Source organism: Myotis yumanensis, unplaced genomic scaffold (genome assembly GCF_028538775.1).
Source record: "Myotis yumanensis isolate MYYU_CA2020_CCGP unplaced genomic scaffold, mMyoYum1.0.hap1 SCAF_9, whole genome shotgun sequence".
In the NCBI taxonomy this organism is placed as follows: Eukaryota; Metazoa; Chordata; class Mammalia; order Chiroptera; family Vespertilionidae; genus Myotis; species Myotis yumanensis.
The window spans coordinates 70,095,887-70,117,673 of NW_027223760.1; the positions used below are offsets into that span (position 1 = coordinate 70,095,887).

The 21,787-nt window shown below is 41.8% G+C and overlaps 1 protein-coding gene across 2 annotated transcripts in view; it reads right to left on the reverse strand.

The window, feature by feature from the left end:
* Positions 1-1,483: 1,483 nt before the first annotated feature.
* Positions 1,484-21,787, reverse strand: part of SLC26A5 (solute carrier family 26 member 5) — a 29,223-nt gene continuing 8,919 nt past the window's right edge. The window contains exons 7-18 of one of the 2 annotated variants that reach the window (XM_070425182.1): positions 19,141-19,223; positions 14,438-14,585; positions 13,161-13,274; positions 12,281-12,358; positions 11,509-11,604; positions 11,181-11,287; positions 10,121-10,190; positions 7,713-7,805; positions 7,085-7,192; positions 5,992-6,192; positions 5,366-5,420; positions 1,484-4,354 (exon numbers count right to left, since the gene is read on the reverse strand). In XM_070425182.1, the coding sequence (XP_070281283.1) occupies positions 4,167-4,354; positions 5,366-5,420; positions 5,992-6,192; positions 7,085-7,192; positions 7,713-7,805; positions 10,121-10,190; positions 11,181-11,287; positions 11,509-11,604; positions 12,281-12,358; positions 13,161-13,274; positions 14,438-14,585; positions 19,141-19,223 (1,341 nt within the window). In that variant the 3' untranslated portion in view covers positions 1,484-4,166. The remainder of the gene's footprint in view (positions 4,355-5,365; positions 5,421-5,991; positions 6,193-7,084; positions 7,193-7,712; positions 7,806-10,120; positions 10,191-11,180; positions 11,288-11,508; positions 11,605-12,280; positions 12,359-13,160; positions 13,275-14,437; positions 14,586-19,140; positions 19,224-21,787) is intronic. The other variant, XM_070425184.1, reaches the window with a different exon arrangement.

The window sequence follows — 21,787 nt, forward strand, 5'->3', positions numbered from 1 at the left end:
ACATAAAATTTACATTCACCAGTAATTCCCTTCACCTAAAATGCACATGTACATGTGTATATCTGTGTAGAGAGATGTTTATACATGCCAGGGTGCTGATAGATAAATCAGAATACAAAGGGTTGATGACTAGAAAAGTAATACTGGAGTGATACTTAAAAAAATATTTTTAACAATTAAAAATGTGATCAGATTTATAAAAATTTAATTTCCACAAAGGTCAGGTTCATCTGTTACATAAAGTAAATGCTGTATACCAGTATAATGAAAAAGTTGGTAAGCTTTTCAAAGGCAAGATGGATTTGTGAGATGCTCAAACTTGGTCACATCCAAGTCAGTAAGCAGGCAGCTAGCTTTTGGAAATTTTGTTGGGATATGAGGGGCTTCAAAACCATTGCATGCATTTTGGTTATGTTTGGAGAATTAGATAATACTTTTGTCAGTTCTCATACCAACTATTAACAGCACTCAAACCATATTATCAAGAATCTAAACATACTGAATCCTAAATGCATTCCTGAAAGGTACACTAAAAAGGACCAACAACACTTTTGCACTCACTAAAACATACAGGCTCACACCAGGTAAGTTTTATTGGATCTTAGAATTTAAATGGACTTACTATCGTTAAAGGGGCAGACATAGGAGATAAAGCCTTCCCACATACCATTCCCACACAAGGGCACACCCCCCCACCCCCACCCCCAACCCTTAAAACAAAAACAAAACCACACCTACTCACTCCAGGGCAAATTATCTGTGTTTGCTGGCCCTCCAGGCACACAGGAGGGCAGACTCATTTTCTCAAAAGGTACCTTTGGAGGCAAGCACCTCCTTTCTCTGTGAAACAGGTAAGGGTACAGGATCAAACCACACGGAGTGGATATTGAGATGTTACCTGAAAACTACCAAGGAGCTACTCCAGGGCTTGCAGAGGGTTCATATCCTTCAGTGTTTCTCTGAGTCCCACTGCAGATGAGATTGGCAATTGGGATCCCACCATCAGCTGCCATATGAGTACACAGTGTCTATGACATGAGCTAGCTTCCTGAGGCCCGGTTCACATTGTTCTCAAACATTCCATCCATCCATGAGGTAGAGATCAACCACTGTCATATTACGCAGGATTTGAGAAAGACAAAGCATTTCTCTATATGGGACCTTTCTGAAAACGGCTTTCCCCTACTACCGTAAGAAAGGCTAGTCCTATATTTATCGATGTACATTATGCCCATTTTGACAGGGCAGTAAGAATCTGAATTTGAACCAGGGCTGAAAAACGCGTACACTAGCAGCTATTAAAATCCAGAAAGAAGGTAGAGACAAAACGTGACTAAGTAAAAAAGAGTCAAGAAATCTTCCACTATATGAAATAATTCTAAGTGAACCATTCCAAAATATTTACATGTAGATAAAATACATTTTGAAATGCATTCTTAGATTCTCAGAGGCATACTGAAAAAATTTCCCATCAGTAAGACAAGTGCCTTTTATGTACATGGTAGAATTCTATTTAAAATAGGTTAAACTTTAAAGGACAGAAAAAATATGTAAGATACAAAGACTTTTTGTACACTTTCAACCTATCAACAACTAAGGCTTGAGTCACTATTATGTGCAAAGCATTTGTTGAAGGCTGGTGCTAAGGAATATGCAATGAACTATTCTATAATATTGCTTACAATCCTTAGGTTCTACTTTAATGGCCGAAATGATGCAGGCCCTTTTACAAAAGTTTCTAGTATAAGGTGAGGTTCTACAGCTACATGCTTTTTCAGAAGGCAGTCTGTATCAGAATGCAGATGTATCGGATCTTGCGTGTGATGATTGCCAAGGAAATAACTGGATGTAAATCTAATTTCACTCTAGATGTAGGGAAATAGTTGATTAAAAGGGAGGAGTCTACTTTGAATTAAATTAGTAAAGTTACTGAGAAGCCTCATGGGAGTTAAAGCAAACAAACCATAGTGTTTGTTTTTGAGTAGACCCATGCTCACACAGTTCTTTCCTGGCATCTGACCACTTTTCTCCTGCGTGTTTTCTTCATGAAAACTAAGACAAGGAGTCAATAAGAAAACTTTTTTAAAAAGAAAAACATATAAAGAAGACAAACTGACTATTAGCAGGAAATCTCAGCATAGGAGGCTTTAGGCAGGTTAGCTAATACTTGTGCTTTGAATTAGAGTGATTTGTTACGACTATAACAATAACTTTTGATGACAAGTTGGCTTAATAGTCTCCCCCACTCCTTTGGAACAATTTTAAAGAGTGCTTGAAATAAGCATTTTGCTCATTCATAGGCTTATGACTGAGTTTGATGAAGAATTAACGGATAACTCTTCTGGACTTCTAAGGAAAATATTAAGTTATATGAAGGCATTAGTTTTGTTAAATACATGGTCTTTAAGACTACTTCACTATTAGAAACAACATTTCCAGGGGCTCCTACTGGTCACAATTGTGATCATTTTAGCACCAAAAGAATAACTATAACAGACTGAAACACATTAAGAATTCACGAGTCTATATTTATAATGAACCTAACTTGTCACCTTCTATTTATTAAACCAACTTAAAAAATATTTTATTGATTTTTTTGAGAGGAAGGGAGAGGGATAGAGAGTTAGAAACATCAATGAGAGAAACACTGATCAGCTGCCTCCTGCACACCCGCGAATCGAACCTGGGACCTTTCAGTCCACAGGCCGATGCTCTATCCATTGAGCCAAACCGGTCAGGGTTAAACCAACTTTTTTGAAGTTAATAGTAAAAGGGAAAAATAAACTTGCCTTTCTAGTAAGAACTGTATTTAAGGATGACTAAATAGCTCAAGTTGAGGAAGGAAAGCTATAGTTTACATAGAAACACCAACTAATAAATGCAGAAGGAATATGAAAATTGGAAAAAAAATCACAAACCTGAGCATTTACTGATTTAGGCAAGTATTATCATCAGATGTTAAAACCCCTGGGTGAATGGCTCATGGGGAACTGGGAATTCATTAGATGCCAAAGGAACACCATGGTGATAACTTCCTAGTCACAAAGGTGAAAACGTAATTGAGGGGATTAGACTGTTAGTAGATTTATCTTAGCATTGAATGGTAGGGTCAACTAGATATGATGTGTTTTCTGATGTGATACAATTTAAAGCATGTGTCCCATCTATGATATATTCTAGCAAAAAAAATTTTTTTTTCCAAATCCATGAGGCCTCTAGATATAACTTCTAGATCACAGGTGGTTCAGGATATAAAAGGACAAGCTAAATAACACCTTAAGAAAGTAGACACGTTAGCAATATGGGATTCTGCAGGACAACTGCTCCAGTCTCTTTAACGAGTCAATGTCATTGAAAAAAAAGGGACTGTGCTAGATAGACTTAAAAGGACTTAAAGGGACATGATCAGTTATAGTGGAAGGTCATAGAATGGATACTAATTTGGACAAACCAACTACAAATTTGGGGACAAGTGGGGTAAATTTGAATATGGTAAAAATGTTCTGGAATGAGAAAATGGAAATTGTTTATGGAAGAAAATAGGTTATAGAACATTGTGTGGCGTATGATCTTATTTTGGTTAAAAGATATAAATATATATTCATAAAGATATGGAAGGATATGCATTAAGTTGTTAGCGATATTTTTTGGTGGCAGTATGTTTTATTTTCTCATTTTTGCTTTTCTGTTTTTCTGTAATGCACTTATATTGCATCTGTAAAAATGAAAGCTTATTTATTTCAAAAGAAGAACTAGAAAACCGTGGGTATGCCACCTCTGTTCAATAACTCTCATTACAGAAAGTCTGTAGGGCAACAAGTACAAAAGCAAGGAACACTACCTGTCTGGTGACAGCATAACTGATCTGTAGGTAAAGTGCGTAAAGAGAAAAATGCTTAAGTGCTTAGCTGACAACGATAATACTGAAAAGTAACAGAAATGTCACTGCACAATAAATTTAGGTAAGAGGCCAATTCATCCTGGAAATAGCCAATTAAAAGAAAACCACACAAGTAAGATACATCTTGCTATGCGTCATTCGCCCTCCAAATCAAGCCTTGACTACACGTATTTACTCTTAGAAAAAAAAATCTCGTGTCTAGTATTTAAAATGTGTAAATTAGTGGTTTTGGAAGAGGCTCATACCCTATCCCGGGCTGAGTTCCTCACGCCTCCGCCTGAGTGGCATTGGGCTCCGCATCCTCCTGGGGCGGAGGAGTCAAGGCTTCTTGTTCAGCCAGCGCCTCTCGAAGCTGGCTCCCTAAGACGGCATCGTGGATGCTGTGGAACAGCAGCTCCTTTAAGGCGGGATTTTCAAAAAAGAAGTTTGACGTGAGGTCATTTACAACTTGTGCTAGGAAAGAAGAAAAGAAAATTAGTCCGCACTCTGGGCATCAGTCTTGAACATAAAAAACAAACCCACTTTCGTAGAGTTCAAATATTAGAATGGTAATAAAAGTCTCACTCCAGTTCCTGTCCCCATGACCTCACACCCCCAGGCGCAGGTGGCTACTTTCATTATTTTCTAATGCATTTTCCAGTATTTCTTTATGCAAATGTAAGTAAATATATAAACATTTATTCTTATTTCCCCCCTTTTCTCACCCAAAAGAAAGCATACTATATATTATCCTGAATATTTAAAAAATTTAAATCTCAATATTTATGACTACATGGTATTCGATCTCATAGGTGTAGCCTCGTTGTCTTACTTGGTCCCTTTTGTTAGACAGTTGAGCTTTTCCACTCTATTGTTTTCAGAGACAGTACTGGGACCACTAACCACGTAGGTGTTTCTTATTGAGTGTGTGTAGCACGTTGCTGGATTTGCTGGGTTAAAAGGCAAATGTGTTTTCGATTTTGAGAGCCTCCACAGAGGCTGTTCCATTCTGCACTCACACCAGCAAGGGCTGAGTGCCTGTTCTCCCACAGTTCGCCTGCAGAGCACACTGTCAAGCAGTTTTTATTTTTGCTGTTATGTAGAGTTCATTTTCAAGCAGTGTTTTAACCAAAATTTAATATGAAACAAGAAAGCAGGCATTGTATAGAAAAACCTACATGATTTTATATAAGTAAGGTTATGGCAGCCATTAAATAATTACTGAAAAATATACCAGCCCAGAGTGATGGTTTATTAGCTCCTCTCCACCAACTGCAGCTCAGGAGGCTGCCACAAGGAGCCCAGTGACAGGAGTGCCTGTAAGTGGCTAATTTCAAAGCTAGCTTTAGGGTGATTTTCAGGAGAATAATTTTCATTTTCACTAAAAACTAAAATTAGATTGAAATATTTCCAAAAGCAGTTACTGAAAAAAGAGAAAAAAAATCAAAATGATAATATTTGTCCTCATTCTAGAAGTGTACTTACCACTGCATCCTGCTAAATACACATAAATACCGACATCTCCATATTCTTTTACAATCTGTAATAATGTTGAAATAAAGTTTAGTTTCTCTTGACTGTGCCAAATGCAAGTTTATTTTTACCAATATGTATTTCACTGATATAAGACACTCTAGTGCATTCACTTGAACTACTTTGCTTCAATAATTATGCATTTTTGAGCTAATTATTTAAAAATTGTATATATTTTTTTGATTTTTATATGGACAGTGATAATTAGGGATACCAAAGAATTCTTTTAAATTTTATTTAGGTCTGATATGTACTGAAATATTTACAGATGATGTGATGACTGGCATGCGCTTCAAAATAAGAGAAGGAGAAAGTGGGTGTGGCGTACAAGTGAAACAAGATTAATCATAAATTGATCATTGTTGAAGCTGAGTAATACTTATGCGGGGGTTCATTACACTATGCTCTTTACTTTTGAATATTTTTGACATTTTCCATAATCAAAAATTGAAAAAACACACACAACAACAAAAGATGTTTAAGCGTCGAAAGGGGACTCTAAGTTCAACTGTCTGATTTTTACTGATGGCAAAATTGGGCACAGAGAGATTAAATGACTTGTTCACAATGATGCTTACCCCTGACAGAGTTTTCACACCAACAGAATCGATAAAATTGACTTGTGTAAAATCCAGAATGACAGTGTGGACATTGTCCCCAGGGGGCATAAATCTTTGCAGTTCTTCAGGAATTGTGGTCTTAATGACTACTGGGGGAAATTTTATCTCATCATCCTCTTCTTCAGTCTTCGTAGCATCTTCCCCATCTACTTCTCCATCCTGTGTCAAAAATTAAATCACACCAGAATTCTATGTATTTTGGTCCTGAGAGTTAGGAAAAATTAGTCTTTGGAGTCTCAAGCTACTGACTATACCAGATCTTTTCTAAAATATTTGCCAAATCCCAGCCTTGTAATGTGACAAAAAAAATGTGTGCATAGTATTCAATTTTAGCTCAGTTTATTTGCCTCTTTTTGGCTCAATGAAATCTACTCTTAGTCCATTTCCCCCTAACTTCTAAAATAATTCTATTAACTTATGATAGACCATAAGTTACCATAAGCCTGGACAGTAAAAACCAGCCTTTGAGCTTTTTGACTATAAGCTGAATGAATCTATGGCTAAATACTACTGATAACCATTTATTAAGGTTCTGTGTGATGTTTACTTTTTAAAAGTAATATTTTCCGCCCTAGTTGCTTTTGCTCAGTGGATACAGCGTCAGTCCGCAGACTGAAGGGTCCTGAGTTCAATTCCAGTCAAGGGCAGGTACTTTGGTTGCAGGCTTGATTCTGGCCCCAGTCAGGGGCATGTGGGAGGCAACCAACAAGTGTGTCTCACATCAATGTTTGTCTCTCTGTGTTTTCTCCCTCCCTTTCGCTCTCTAAAAATTCAATGAAAAATATCGTCGGGTGAGGATTACTGACATAACAAACAACAATGTTTTCCTGAGCCTATATCACTACTTATTTCAGAAGCATTCTCATAATTAACCTTATCATGCATTTTTATTTTTTATCAGGCATTTTTAATACATAAAGGATAGTTAGATTATTTCTAAGCTTTCTTATTTTAGGGACTTCATGCTGTGTTAAAATTTCAATCATGAATAAAGATGGGGGCCACTATGAATCAAGAGAGAAGGGAAAATTACACTGAAGAGACCACTCACCGCCTTGATCATGGTTGCGTTGGCTAAGTTTGCGTTCCCGACTTCTTTAGCATACTTCTTCATGGCCTTTCTTCTTGCTCCCATAATAAGTGCTGGGTTCACTCCCGTCTTTACAGAAGAGCAATATTTGCAAAATCACTTCTTGGCTCCCAAGAACACCCCCAAACCTTTCTCTACCTTTCCCTCAGATCCCTGAACTGAATTATTTCCTCATTACAAGAATTTTAGTATGTTTTCTTATTCTTGGTCTTGATTCAAGCCAAACAGAAGCTAAAGTATTAAAGAGAATTTAAAGTAGCATTTTTCAAACTTAGATTTCTCAGATTCTTATATTTAAGAGACTTTGGGTTGATTGTGAGGATTTCCTATAAACTGGACAGGGTAGGATCAAGTTCTAATCATGACCGAAGGAACTCTTAAGATCCCAAGAGCAAGAAATCTAAAATTATTTTTTCACCTTTTCTTAAAAATTTTTTCAAAAGGTTATATATATATATATATATACACACTCACACACATATATACAAAAATGTACACATACATTTTAAAAGGTTATATATATATACACACACACATCTACAAAAATGTAGAAAGAGAAACAATGTAAAATTAATTTTTTGTGACTCACCTTTCTTTTTAATGCACTGCTATACAAGTCACTATTTGCATAATAAATTGGGGCATTTATTTGGAATATTTTAATTCCAGGAATTTCTTTCACCTAAGAAATGAAGTGTTAGTGAATTTAAAACATGGAAATATTTCAGAATCAAAACTGCAATAGCCTCCCTCTTCCAACCTGAAAATTCACACAGAGGTTGCTAAGGGCCCTCTTCATAGTGTTTAGATAAAATAATGTCTCTCTACTCATGCTCTGGAGGAAGGAGACCAAGAAGAAAGCCTTTTAAAATGCGCATTTTGATCAGAGAACCAGGATGACGGCAATAGGTAAACGCCAGTACTCGCTGCCTCCCACAACCACATCAAAATTACAACTAAAATACAGAACAACTATCACTCAGAACCGCCTGAAATCTGGCTAAGTGGAAGGAAGTCTTACAAGTAGAGAATAAAGATGAAAGTATATAGAGACTGGTAGGAGGGGCAGAGGCGACAATGGGCTGGTCCAACACTGTGTGGCTTTTATTTATTTATTTTTAAATCGGGAAGATATCTCTGCTGCAGAGGCCTCTTGTGAGAAGACAGGGGTCCCAGACTCACTTTGGACCCCAGCCCAGGGTTCCAGAGCTGAAAAGAGAAGTCCCCATAACTTGGGCTGTAAAACCAGCAGGAACTGTGACTGAGTGACACTGAGGCTGCTGGAGACCCAGCAGTTCCTCTTAAAGGACAGCGCATGAACTTACATGGTCCTGCTTCCTATAAGCTCCAGTGCTGGGGTAGCAGTTTGGGGGAATCCAGAAACATACGGGGAGAAACTGGATTATCTGGCTTTGGAGCAAGAACTCAGGAGTGGCTTTCTCTCAAACAGGGGTGCTCACTGGGGTCATTGTTCCTATGCTGAGACCTCCCCCTGTTGCAGAGATGACTGGCAGCCATATCTGAGTTTCTCATACTGTTTGCTCTGCCCTGGTGATTTCCGGAGACCCCACCCCATCCAATTTGCAGCCCCACCCAAGCTGTTTGCAATGGCTTTTCCATATGAATGGTCTGTCCTGGCTCAGACTTCAGACTTACCTATAATCTCACAAACAAGCAGCAGCTGGCCATCAGCAAGACCTGGCACCAGCAGCAGCCTGCCTTGCTTCACAGTTTGGCCTAGCCTGGGCACTTCCAAGCCCCACACAAATAGCAGCCATATGCAGATCGCTCTGTGGCTTCTGCTGGGTGTGGCCCCAGGTAGTTGACTTTGCATTTCCTGGGAGGCCCCAGAGCCACTGTACCCGATGGACAGCTTCAGACCATACCAGATTACAACTTTACACATCCATGAGCAACACACTCAAGCGGCAAACTCAGTGAACACTAACGCCTCACCGAAGCAAGTCCTACTCCATAGGAGTGTCTCTTGAACAGCAGCTCTCCCACTGTAGTCACAGCTGGTTCTCACAGCCAATTGGCCTGGAGGTCAGTTCCTCCCAGTGATGCCAACAGCAATGAAGGCTCAACTACAAGACTGTGCACACAGCCTACACAGGGGCACACCTAGTGTGCTCAGCTCAGGTGACTGGGAAGGCTGAGCCACTGGGCCCTAGAGGACACCTGCTACACAAGGCCACTCTACCAATTCCAGGAGACATGGCAGCTCTACCTAATACATAGAAGCAAACACAGGGAGCCCAGCTGGCATGGCGCAGTGGTTGAGTGAGCTTGTGGGCTTGGACCCCAGTGTAGGGTGTGCAGGAGGCAGCTAATCAATGATTCTCTCTCATCATTGATGTTTCTATCTCTTAAAAAAAAAAAGCCTTGTCTCTGGAATGCAGTATGGAAACAAATAATTCAGCATATAATTCTTCGGAAGGAGGAGAAAACAGTAATCCTAATACAATCTCATTTCCTAATATCTTACAGTGAATCTGAGAATTTCTTCTCCAGGAAAAACAAAACAGAGAAAACTAGTTTTAAAAGATTTTATAAAAGTCTTTGAGATTCCACATAAGAACATTCAAAATCAAGGATATTTTAAACCCTGATTTTAACCTATATTTTACATAGTTAATATTTTACCATCAGTTTAAATCATCAGAAAAAAATCATGCACATACAAAACATCCTCTCAGTTTCAGTATTTTGTAAATATATACCTTAATTCCAACAATATATATTTATCCTCATTTAAAAAAGAGACAAAATAAACATTAGGAGGTTGAGCAATTAATGTACAGCATAATGTATAGTGTAAGCTATAAAAGTGAATCCAGAGAGTAAATCAATATTCAGGATTTTCACTTTGACCAGTACACCTCCTTCCTTTTAACCCCCGCTTTTTGTCCTGGGTGAAAATAAAATTTAGTTAGCCAATCACATTACATCACATCACATGCTTACAACCGTTTAAAATGATAGAAAAGGTCCTACCTCCTCATATGCATCTATATCAATATACACATCAGTGTCAGGAAGCTGTCCAAGGACTTTGTAGCTCGGACTGAAGAGAGAGAGTGAATGTGTTAAAATACCATTGTGCTGAGACCCAGTATGTAATTGAAAAATGAAGTTGTGCACATTTAAATGTCATGTATGGATGTGCTAGTGAATTCAGGAATACTTGATCCTTATATGGTGCCTTTCACATTCCTAGTGCCATTCCAAACCTAACATTCTCCACACACCTCACACCACACACATCCTACACTTTACTCCCAACATATACATTACACACATACAGCAAATATATCTCACATCACACAAATAACACACACAGACACACAGAAACACTACCCCACATATGACACATACCCTTCACATACACAATGCAATTACATACACATACCATACAAATACACATCACACCAGACACCTACCATATCAACGACCTGATCAGGAAAAAAGACTTGGGCATTTAAAGATGGGGGTAAAAATGAATTGTGCAGAGTTCAAGTCATGCCATACATGACTCAAGTTCTCATTCTACTCAGTAGATAGAACTGTCATCCTACTCTACTTAAGAAGAGGTTTTCTTTTTGTTTCTAGGAGTCTCTGACTGGGGTGTGGGTAGTCAACTGAAGAGGTGGGGAGAAAATAAAAATCTCCAGTTAGCATAGAAGTTTTCTTAAGTTTTGTTTGATAAATTGAAGCCCACTGAGGTAAGGTGGGTTGTCAGGGAGCTTTGAGAGCCAGAATATGTCCCAAAGTCTTTGCTGTGACATTCCATGGTCTTGGTACCATGTCCTGGTGCTTCTTAGCATGCAGAGGCAAGTGCTTTGTGAGTTAGAACATACAATACAAACACTGGCTGATTTCCTGGGTGGATTCCCTCGATAAGTATTCAGAGAACACACTATGTGCCTGACTCTGGACTCTAGGAACACTGCCTTCACGGTCAAGATGCTCTGTCTGTAGACAGATACAATCCACATAAAGTCAACACTGCAATCTCGGGCAGGACACTCACACACACCCCAATCTGTACACTCACCTCTGTGTTCTGTAAATCACAGTCATCAGCGCAATGATGACAGCAGTAATCAAACCATAGTCCAACCCCAGGAACAAGGAGGAAACGAAAGTCGTAAGCCAGATGGTCTGAACGAAACACAGAAAGCATTATGGAGAATCCTGTTAACAATTTCCTAGAGTTACACACACACACACACACACACACACACACACACGGTACCTAACCTTGCCTAACTGGATACTACATATAACAACTGACTGTGCTAGATTATAATTCTCACATTTTTATCAGCACTAATCCCTGTGTTGCTATGATCAATCACCTAGCAATCACCGTTGTTACTTACCAGCTCTATTTTGCTGGTTCTCCAGAAAAAGGGGAGATCTGAGAATTGCATAAACATTCCTTTCAGGTTGACGATCACAATGGCCGACAGCACAGCCTGAAACACAGCACAGACACACTTGCCTCTCCTCTTGCGTCCAAACAGCCCCGTTTGCTGGCTCCTCACTGTCCTCCTGCTGCCCTCCCACACCCTCTCCCCACTCACTTCCTACGCGGCAGTGATGGTACATTTGGAGCCATGAACACCTGGATTTTCAGGACTCGGTTAGCTAAAATGGGCCTTGGAAAACCAGGCTTATATCCTAGCAGCAAACCTGCATGGTAGTCAAGAGGTTCAGAATTAAACTTGGTACTCGAGGAGTTATTTCACCCAATGGCCTTTCTACATTGATTTTCTTTACTCTAACATTGTTCTTCATCTCTACTAGATTAAATATGTCAGTAAACAAATGTCTTAAGAGTGTAGGCCATCTCAGATTTTAAAAGGAAGTATTAGGTGAGAGAAGATCAAGGAGAAAGGGACCTTGGAGACTAGCCAGTGCAAACACCCTCTTTGCAGGTAAACTGAGACCCAGAGATGTTGAGACGGCTTTCCCAAGGTCCCAGTTGCTGGTAGATTGTGGACCAGGATCTTGGTCCTAGCCTTGGCCCTTTCTCATACCACCCTGCTAGGGTTACAGTAAAGACCCATGAGACATCCACAAAAATATAAACAAATAAAATAGCAAAATCTGTACACATGGAAAACCTCACACCAAGTCCAAGCTACACACCTGGGGTAATGATTCAAAGAGGAATCCGGTGGCTAATATGACCATCAGAATCATTAACGAGGCCAAACAACCTGCAAGCTGCACGAGAAAAGACACATGGAAGAGGCTTTTAGGAGAGAGTAAGAGGCCAGCATAGATTGGTCCTAGTCTTTTGATAACCAATGTGAGACGATCAAGAAAAGATGGATTCATATAAGTCACTCAAACCATTACATAAACCTATTAACTCCTTCCCACTTCTCTGAAGTTCTGGTTCCTCTTACAGCTTTTAAACAGAAGCTGAAATACCCTGACTGAAATCTGCTTGCCGGGGTGGGGAAAGGAGATGTCTGGTGCTGATCTGAGACCCGTAAGGGCCAGAAGAAGTCAGATAAGACTCTGCTGTCCAAAGTGGTGTCCACCAGCCACACGTAGCTTTTTAAATTAAAAGAATTTAAACTAAAGTAAAAAATTAAGGTCTTGCCTGCACTAGTCACATTGTAAATGCTCAAGAGCCTCAAGTGGCCAGTGGCTGCCATACAGGATGGTGCAAATACTGAATATTTCCATCACTGGTGGAAGTTCTATTGGATAGTGCTGGCATCCTTCCCATTCTCAGTCTGAGGCTTTCATGCCAACATCCTATGTCTCAGCTTTGAGGTTTATGATAGCAAGGAGTATCGTATAATTTTTTGATTAAGCTGGAGAGTATACTTCTTTCCTATAGATTTAGCTCCTTGGGATTTGCTTCAATCAATCATACTTTTTTTCTGATTCACTACACAGCTCCCTGGAGCATGGATCTTCAGGCAGAATAGCTTTGGGTTCAGAAAAGAACCAAGGGGTTAAAATTAAATTACCACCCAAATCACCAGTCCCGAGAAGCCAGTTGTATACATACCTGTGTCTTCCCTCCAGTGCCCTCCTGAACAAGGCTTCGAGACAAGGAGCATGAAATTGCAAAAGTCTGGAAGAGTGAGCCGATGGAATTGCACAGTCCCAGCGCAATGAGCTCCTTTTCCATGGGGAAACAAAGCACACAAGACATCCGTTATTCTTCAGAAAGAAAGGTGCGATGGCCCACGTAATATACATTTTCAGCAGAATAGGCTGTTTCTTTATTTTCTTTTCAGATATAAGAAATGGTTTAGTATGAGCTCAAAATAGGGATTATTACATAATTTAAGGTGGGGGTGGGAAACACTTTGAATTTTTAGTGTTGGCGGTAAATGCTGCACTCAGCCCTTCTTTCCCAAATACTAAGGGACAATTCTTTTTTTTAAAATTTAAGTTATTTATTGTTGAAAGTATTACACATGTCTCCTTTCCCCCCTATTGACCTCTCCCCGGCCGCTCCCGCCCCCCAGCACATGCCCTCGCCCCCCTACTGTCTGTGTCCATTGGCTAGGGATGAAACTTTTTTGTTGTTAAGGTATATAGGATTGTGGTGTGTAGTTCTGACATCTTTTGAATGCCTGGCTCTTGTTCAACCAGAGTACACGTCAGTGTCCTCCTGGGGCAGTGAGTCCTGCTCTCAGGACCGCTCTGGTCTTCCTGGTGGGATCACTGTGCTTCATATGAATGGGGATCATCTCCTCTCCTCTTAGAAACACAGAGCATGTTAAAACAGACACTGTCATGCCAAAACTATAGCACATGGCATTCAGATTAAATACCTTATCGGTAGCTATGTTATAAAAGAAGGTGACAAAGAATACACTGTGGAGTTTGAGTGATGAATCATACACTCAACGTTTCATGACCAAAGAGAAGGTTTCCTGAGGAGTAAAAATGGTTCTGGAAAAACATTTTATTCCCAATCTGTGACCTTTAAAAAGTGATCACATCTATTGAATGACAACTGTAATTGAAAAAACAAACAAACAAACACAACTAAAAACAGTGATAACATCAATAGCAGTATGGCAAACTGGAAACCTCAGATGGGAGATTTCACCTTTCTAGCTGGACCTCTGCCCATGGATGAGTATGATAATGATCTGATCTACATTAATTATAAAAAAAATGTAATGTTCAATAAATCATGCTTTAAATACATCCACCATCAAACTACACGTGTTTTGATCAAGACAGAGGAATCAAGTTCACTTGCCTTTCATAGCAGAGCATGATGACTGTATCACTAGGGAACCTCTGTACAAAAGTAATGATTTTTACCTGATTGCCATCGACCTGGTAGCCATGTTTATTTCCCAAGGTCTTGGCCATCGAGATGGTCACTGAAAACCCAACAATGGCTATGGCGATGGCATCCACGTACACGAGGTGGAAGAGGCTGGTGTCCGGATTGGCTGGAGGGAGTAGCCTGAAAGAGCAAGCTGACTTTAACCCAAGTGCTGTGACCACTGGGAAACAAACATGCAATGAAAGGGGAGTATCTCAGAGGGGCATTATTTACAAAGGAGGTGATCCATGGGTACTTGTTTGCTCTCGTTTGGCAAAAAGGGCCCTTCTGGACACACAGAGGTTCTTTCCGGGCCTCAGCCCCAGAGTACCACCTTTCTACCTGAATGGGTTATCAGCAGAGATCAGATGCCGTTTTATTTAGAAAAGGAGTAACCTCACACCTCATGGCACCTGCATGGCAGGTGTAAGTAAGACCCAGAACAGGAAGAAGAGACATTCGAACCAAAGTCTGAGGGCAGGGAGGGTAGTGGGCAAGGATCATCTTGGAGGAGAATTACTGTCCGAGCCATAGTAGGCACTCACTGCTCTCCCTTGTTATTTCACATAACTGCTTCTTCCCAGGATCTCTTCAGGTGAGTTTCTAACATCAGAAAGGAGCTGCAGCAAATTATGCTCCTTGGGTCTCACCTGGGCGTCTGAAGGGGCCAATAATGTGACTCCGGAAGCCCCACAATGGGCAACCTAATTTCTGTGGTCCATTTTATAGGTTGGAAACTCCTTCCTAAAGGAAAAGAATAGGAATTCTCTAGAATAGTTTGGGGGAAGGAGCAATATAGGTTTTCAAAGGCACCTGCTCCCATTTGAGACACTGGGCTAGATCAGTGGTCGGCAAGCTGCGGCTCTTTGGCCCCTTGAGTGTGGCTCTTCCACAAAATACCGACTTCTGTGCATGGGCCACGAAGTTTCAATCGCACTGTACGTGCGCGCCCACACGTGGTATTTTGTGGAAGAGCCACACTCAAGGGGCCAAAGAGCCGCATGTGGCTCTCGAGCCAGTTTGCCGACCACTGGGCTAGATAATAAAAACAATGAATTGATGCATAATATTATTCTTACAGGAACAATCACTAGGTATTTCCTCTGTGCCAGGTTCCGTGCTTATTTATCTCCAGGAGCCCTGTAAGCCGGGCACCATCATAATGGCCATTTTACAGATGAAAAAAACGAGGCACAATGAGGCGAGGCAACCTGCTCCAGGTCAAACAGCTCACCAACTGCTCACAACGAAAACCATGAAGCATCCACCTCCCTGTGCCTATTTCTCTTACTACGTCATATCACAGCGACAGAGGGGATGTCTCAGGTTCTGGGGTAAAGGAAAGGGAGGGGAGAGAGGAGAGAAATCTAACATAAAAGCCTAGATAATGTGCTACATGCTTGACATACGTCATCTCCTGAATCCTCACGATAACCCTACGAGATAGGTACCATTATTATCCCAATTCATCGGTGAGGAAAATAGATGCTTGCAGATGTCAGGTAATTTGCCCAAGATGGAGCAGGCAGTCACACTCCAGGGGTCTGACTATAAAACTTACTGTCTTTCCCTTGCCCTTTGCTACAGAAGCGTTAGCGCAGAGGGAAGGCCTGGGAGCCGCTTTGGCCTGAGGAATAAGAATATGAGAAAAGGGTTGATTTTGGAATGAAGGGAGGAAAGTCAACCAAGAAACAGAATGTGCTGCCACAACTTGGATCTTTCATAGTCAACCGCCACTTTCTGGACACTGTACTGTGTATGTACTTAGGTGCGTGCGTGCAGACAAGAGTGATATGCATGTGTGTCAGTAAGTGGGATAGTCTGCTTTCAGATAGGACCCAGAATCCCTCCCGTGCTGCTCTCCATCCAGGGGTGGAATCTGTTTCTCCTCTGGGTAAATCGTGTGATTTGCTTTGACCAGCGGAATGTGGTGAAAGCGACGCCGTGTGAGCGCTTTCAGCGGTTTCTGCTTTTCTGTCCTGTCTTGAGCCACCATGTGGAGAGCAGAGGCCAGGCCGCCCTCCGGCTGAGGGGTCAGCCCGCTGGAGCCTCCAGCCCCGGTCACCCTGTCAGACATCTACAGCTGCAGGAGAGACCCCAAGTGAGAGCAGCCGGAGAACCACCAGCGGAGCCTCACCTGGACCGATGAGCTGTGCACAGAGAAATGGATGCTGCTTTAAGCACCGATAAGACTCACAGCTAACGGAAACGGTGTGAGGATACAGATATAGATAGGTGGGTAGGCAGGCTTTATTGGTTTCCTGCTTGGTTTGGGGCAAAGTTCCAGAAAGATAAGCTTTCTGGGCAGCCAAGTTTCAGAAAGGTAAAATGTCATTTAGAAAAGAAAAACTTTAGCTCTGACAGAGGGAAAGCAACGTAATCGGGAAAGTATATGGGTGGCATGTGAATTTTTAAAAGAAGTCTAAGTGTGAGAGTTCACATTTATTCAAATTACTTGTGATTAGTTATTCAGTAGGGTTAGCTCTTGGATCCAGTCCAAGACTAATGTTTATCACATGACTAACTATCTTAGTGACTCGGGGTGAGGTCATGGAAAGTGCACACCACTGGGTATCGGAAGACTGAGCTCTGGGTCCAGGCTGGGACTCACCAGGAGTCACCAAACCGCATTCATGTCTCTCAAGTGTCACCTTCTTGGATACTCTGCCTAAAACAGCAACCCCAGCCCCTCCTACCCCTTTCCTGGCTTCCTCTCCCTGCATAGCACCTCTCACTATCTGGTTATTGCCTGTCACCCCCAGGAGAATATGAGCTCCATGAAAACAAAGACATTCATGCTCACATGTTTGCTTTTCACTGCTGTGCCCCTGGCATATAATAGGCACTCATTAAACACATGCTGAATAAATGAACTTGCTTATCTGTAAAATGGGAATAATGTACGTCACAAGTGTTATTGTGAGCAGCAACTGAGATGGTGGGTATTAAAGTATTTAAAATATTTTTATTGATTTCAGAGAGGGAGAGAGATAAATAGAAAAATCAATGATGAGACAGAATCATTGATTGGCTGCCTCCTGCATGCCCCACACGGGATCAAGCCCGCAACCCAGGCATGTGCCCTGACCGAGAATTGAACCTTGACCTCCTGGTCCATAGGTCAACGCTCAAACACTGAGCCACCCTGGCCGGGCCAGGCTAAAGTGTTTTATAAATTCCAAGTCCAAATAGAAAATCAAGCGTTATTACTGTGTTATACGTGAGTTCATGCTTCCTCCTTCAACACTTGCTCTGTGGAGTGAACTTTGTCTTAAAGAGCCCCTCCTGCTCCCTGTGATTCCCACGAGGTTCATAGGTGGGGCTAGAGGCAAGGTCTGAGGGGACATGGCAGGTTCTGTCAGCCTCCAACATCGGGGCAAATGTCTGCCTCGGTTTTTTGGAAAGAGAAGGGGGTGGTGAGTGAGACAGTATAAGAGACACAGAGACACAGAGACACAGAGAGATGCAGAGGCCGCCAGAGAGTATCAGAGAGGAACAGAGCCAGACCCGGAGCGGCTCATAGCCACTCTTGCTCCTTCAAAGAAAGGGAATAAAACATTTAAAGAGTTAGATAAAAGAAAAAGATGAAGCAAAGTAGTAACACATGATTTGAAACTAGAAAAGTTGTTGAAAGAATGAGCCAGAGAACTTTTGGTTACTGTGTCTTGGACGCTTACAGCGTCTCTGGTGCTACACTAATATCTCCGGGGCTCTCAATGGGCCTCGGACAGGTGTCAGTTACCAGGCTTGCCAGGCAGGAGAGGAAACGGAGGCTCTGAGAGGACAGGGACTTGCCCAAGGTCACACAGCTAGAAAGTGGCAGGCTAGACTTAGGTTTTCTTGCTCTTAATTTCTATGTCTCCCAAGGAGAGTTTTAAAACATAGGTAAGTGCTAAACAATAGGAAACAAAACAAACACCACATACCCCGCGGGTGGGACTATGATGGTGCAGGCAGAATGGAAAGCATGGAGGCTCCTCACCAAGTTACACCCAAAAGAATGGAAAGCAGAGTCTCGGAGAGATATGTGCACACCGTGTTCATAGCAGCACTATTCACAACATCTAAGAGGTGGGAGCAGCACAGCCACCCACCGACGGATGAAAACAGCAACTGGTGTACCCACCGTGGACTTCTGTTCAGCTTTAAAAAGGAAGGAAATCATGGCATATGCTGCAACAGGGATGAACTTTGAGGACATTATGCTAAATGAAATGAGCCAGTCACAAAAAGACAAGTACTGTACAATTCTACTCATATGAGGTACCTACTGTAGTCAAATTCAGAGAGGCAAAAAGCAGAATGGTGGTTGCCAGGGGCCGAGGAAGGGAGATGGAGAGTTACTGCTTAATGGGCATGGGGTTTCCGATTTACAGGATGAAAAGGCTCTGGAGATTAGTTTCATAACACGAGTATAATTAACACTGCTGAACGGTACACTTAAAAATGATTAAAATGGTAAATCTCATGTTATTTTTTTTTACCACAATAAACAACAACAACCCATGCACATGCTAAAAATAAAAAAATCAAAACAACAAAAGCCCCCAAGCCCCCGCCCCCCCAAACCTTCAGCTATTTGATAGGTCAGAATAAAAGGGGTTTCTCATTGCAAGAACACTAAAGCAGGAGCTAGAAACCATATTAGATGCATTTATTATTCAAGTCACACTGTTACTTCAAATCATTTTCCTACCCCAGAGGAAGTGACCCCACGACATCCACATTGTAGGACTCGTGCAAGCTAAACCCAGCTGAAATGCCAGTTCCCATCACCACCTAAAACAGACACAAACCAAACGTCCTTTACAGGTGAGAATGCAAATGCCACAAAAATGAGCTCTTCAGATACTGTTAGCCAAGCCAAATCTATTCTCACTCAACCTTCAGTTTTAAAAAGAAGGATTATAGTTAGCTTCTAGCAATTCTAAATTCTCCTGACGACTCTCCCCGGAAAATTAAAATGGACTCTAGTTTCCTTGTGGCCTGGATGCTTTCCTTTTTCTTTTGGTCTGTTCCATACTGAAGTGTTTGGCTAGTTGACTGCAAACAAAAAAGCCCATAAAACCTTTCAGGAGTTGGCTGTGCATGTGGGCCAGGGGGAATGTGTCTCTGATCACATGGCGCGAGTAGAGGTCACTGAAGCTTGTACTGTGAATGGGGTACAATGACAGTGTATCATTATAAAATGTAGATGAGTGGATAAAAAGCTGTGGCACACTTACACCATGGAATACTATGCAGCTGTCAAAAAGAAGGATCTCTTACCCTTTGAGACAGCAGGGAGGGACCTGGAGAGTACCATGCTAAGCGAAATAAGCCAGTCAGAGAAAGACAAGTATCACATGATCTCACTCATATGTGGAAGCTAATGAACAAAATAAACTGATGAATAAAATAGATTCAGAGACATGGAAGCATGGGACAGACTGACGAATCTGAGGGAAAGGGAGGCGGGACGGGAAGAGATTAACCAAAGAATTTATATGCCTCTATGCATAACCCACGGACACAGACAAGAGTGCAGGTGAAGGCCTGGGGTAGAAGAAGGGTGTGGGGTTGAGGGAGAATGGGGAGTGGAGTGGGTCAATGGGGGAAAGAAGGGGACATCTGTAATACTTTCAACCATAAAGATAAATTTAAAAAAATAAAAATAACCAAAAAAAATAATGTACATTTGGATCTGCAATCGTCCTGCTGACCCTGTTTCCAGCACCACGTGTGGTGGAGCAGCCTGCAGTTGCCTCCTCCCAGTTCAGCCATGGTCAGAGTGCAATGCCCATCACACACGTTTCATCGTACACCAGCTTCCTGGATTGCCAGGCATAGATTCGGTTGGTGTGGAAAGCACTACCCTTAGTGAGCTACAAGAAGAGAAAAACAAGAAGGAAGGCAGGCAATTTCCTTCATCCTGAGGAATTATAGCTACAGAACTTTGAGTGGGCTGCCGAGAAGGAATGAAGGCTGTCCAGGGAAGGGAGCGGTCCCTCACGGTGGTGGCAGCTGCAGGGAACCCATAATGCGGTGAGCTTATCTGACACAGCCGCCTGAGAGACCAAGTGCATGGGTGCTTCTGGCCCCTTTGATGCAATCCTCCCTGTTCTTTAAAAAATATATATATATATATTTTAATTGATTTTAGAGAGGAAGGGACAGGGAGAGAAAGGTAGATCAGTGACGAGAATCATTGATCAGCTGCCTCCTGCACGCCCCCTACTGGGGATCAAGTCCGCAACCCGGGCATGTGCCCTGACTGGGAAACGAACTGTGACCTCCTGGTTCATAGGTTAATGCTCAACCACTCAGCCACACTGGCTGGGCCGAATTACCCCTTTTTGTTGGTCGCATTTATGTCTGTCACCCTGAATTGTATTAGTTGTGCAACTCAAACTGGGGGGTGGGGGTGGGTGTTTGCCCAGAATATTCAAATCCATAGGATAAATGTGGCTTCAGTTTCCATTGCCTCAACTTTATATAGTGGAAAATAATTTAAACCCCGCTTTCTGATCAACACAGACAGATGTATTACGAAACAGAATGCAAAACTCAAAAGTGTTTTTATGATTAAAAAAGAAATTTTATGTTTAAAGGGAGTCATAAAGACTGTCCCACATTTTCCAGCGTGGCCTCTCTCTCCCTTGCTCTGAGGAGAACTTAGATAAGAAAGTTAAAAAACACTGGATTCCTATAATCAGAAGGATAAAATTCTAGAGAACCACTGTCCTGGGAAACATGAAGGACTCCATTAAAGGGAAACTGGAAAATGGACAGAACCAGGAACCCAGGCCGGGAAAGGCAATCTTCACCATTTGTCTCACAATTAGACCTGGCCTGCCCATCTCCTTGCCCTGCAAAGGAGCTGAGAGCCTCGGGCTGTCCTCCGTGACGAAGCAGGAACTCTGTGCCCAGCCCCAGTGAGAGAACAGGCTTTGAAACTGCTAGACCAGTGGTTCTCAACCTTCTGGCCCTTTAAATACAGTTCCTCATGTTGTGACCCAACCATAAAATTATTTTTGTTGCTACTTCATAACTGTAATGTTGCTACTGTTATGAATCGTAATGTAAATATCTGATATGCAGGATGGTTTTAGGCGACCCCTGTGAAAGGGTCGTTCGACCGCCAAAGGGGTCGCAACCCACAGGTTGAGAACCGCTGTGCTAGACAGTCTTGTTGGGATGTAGATATGACCAAAGCACGGAAAAGGATCAAAGCGATTGGTTTCTTCCTGAGCTGTAATGTTGGCCTGTTGTTTTCGTGGCTCAAACTTTTGGCTAAATTTGGGCCAGACACCTATACTTTCTATGTTTTATCCTTATGGTTCTCGAAGTATGCACCAAGGTGC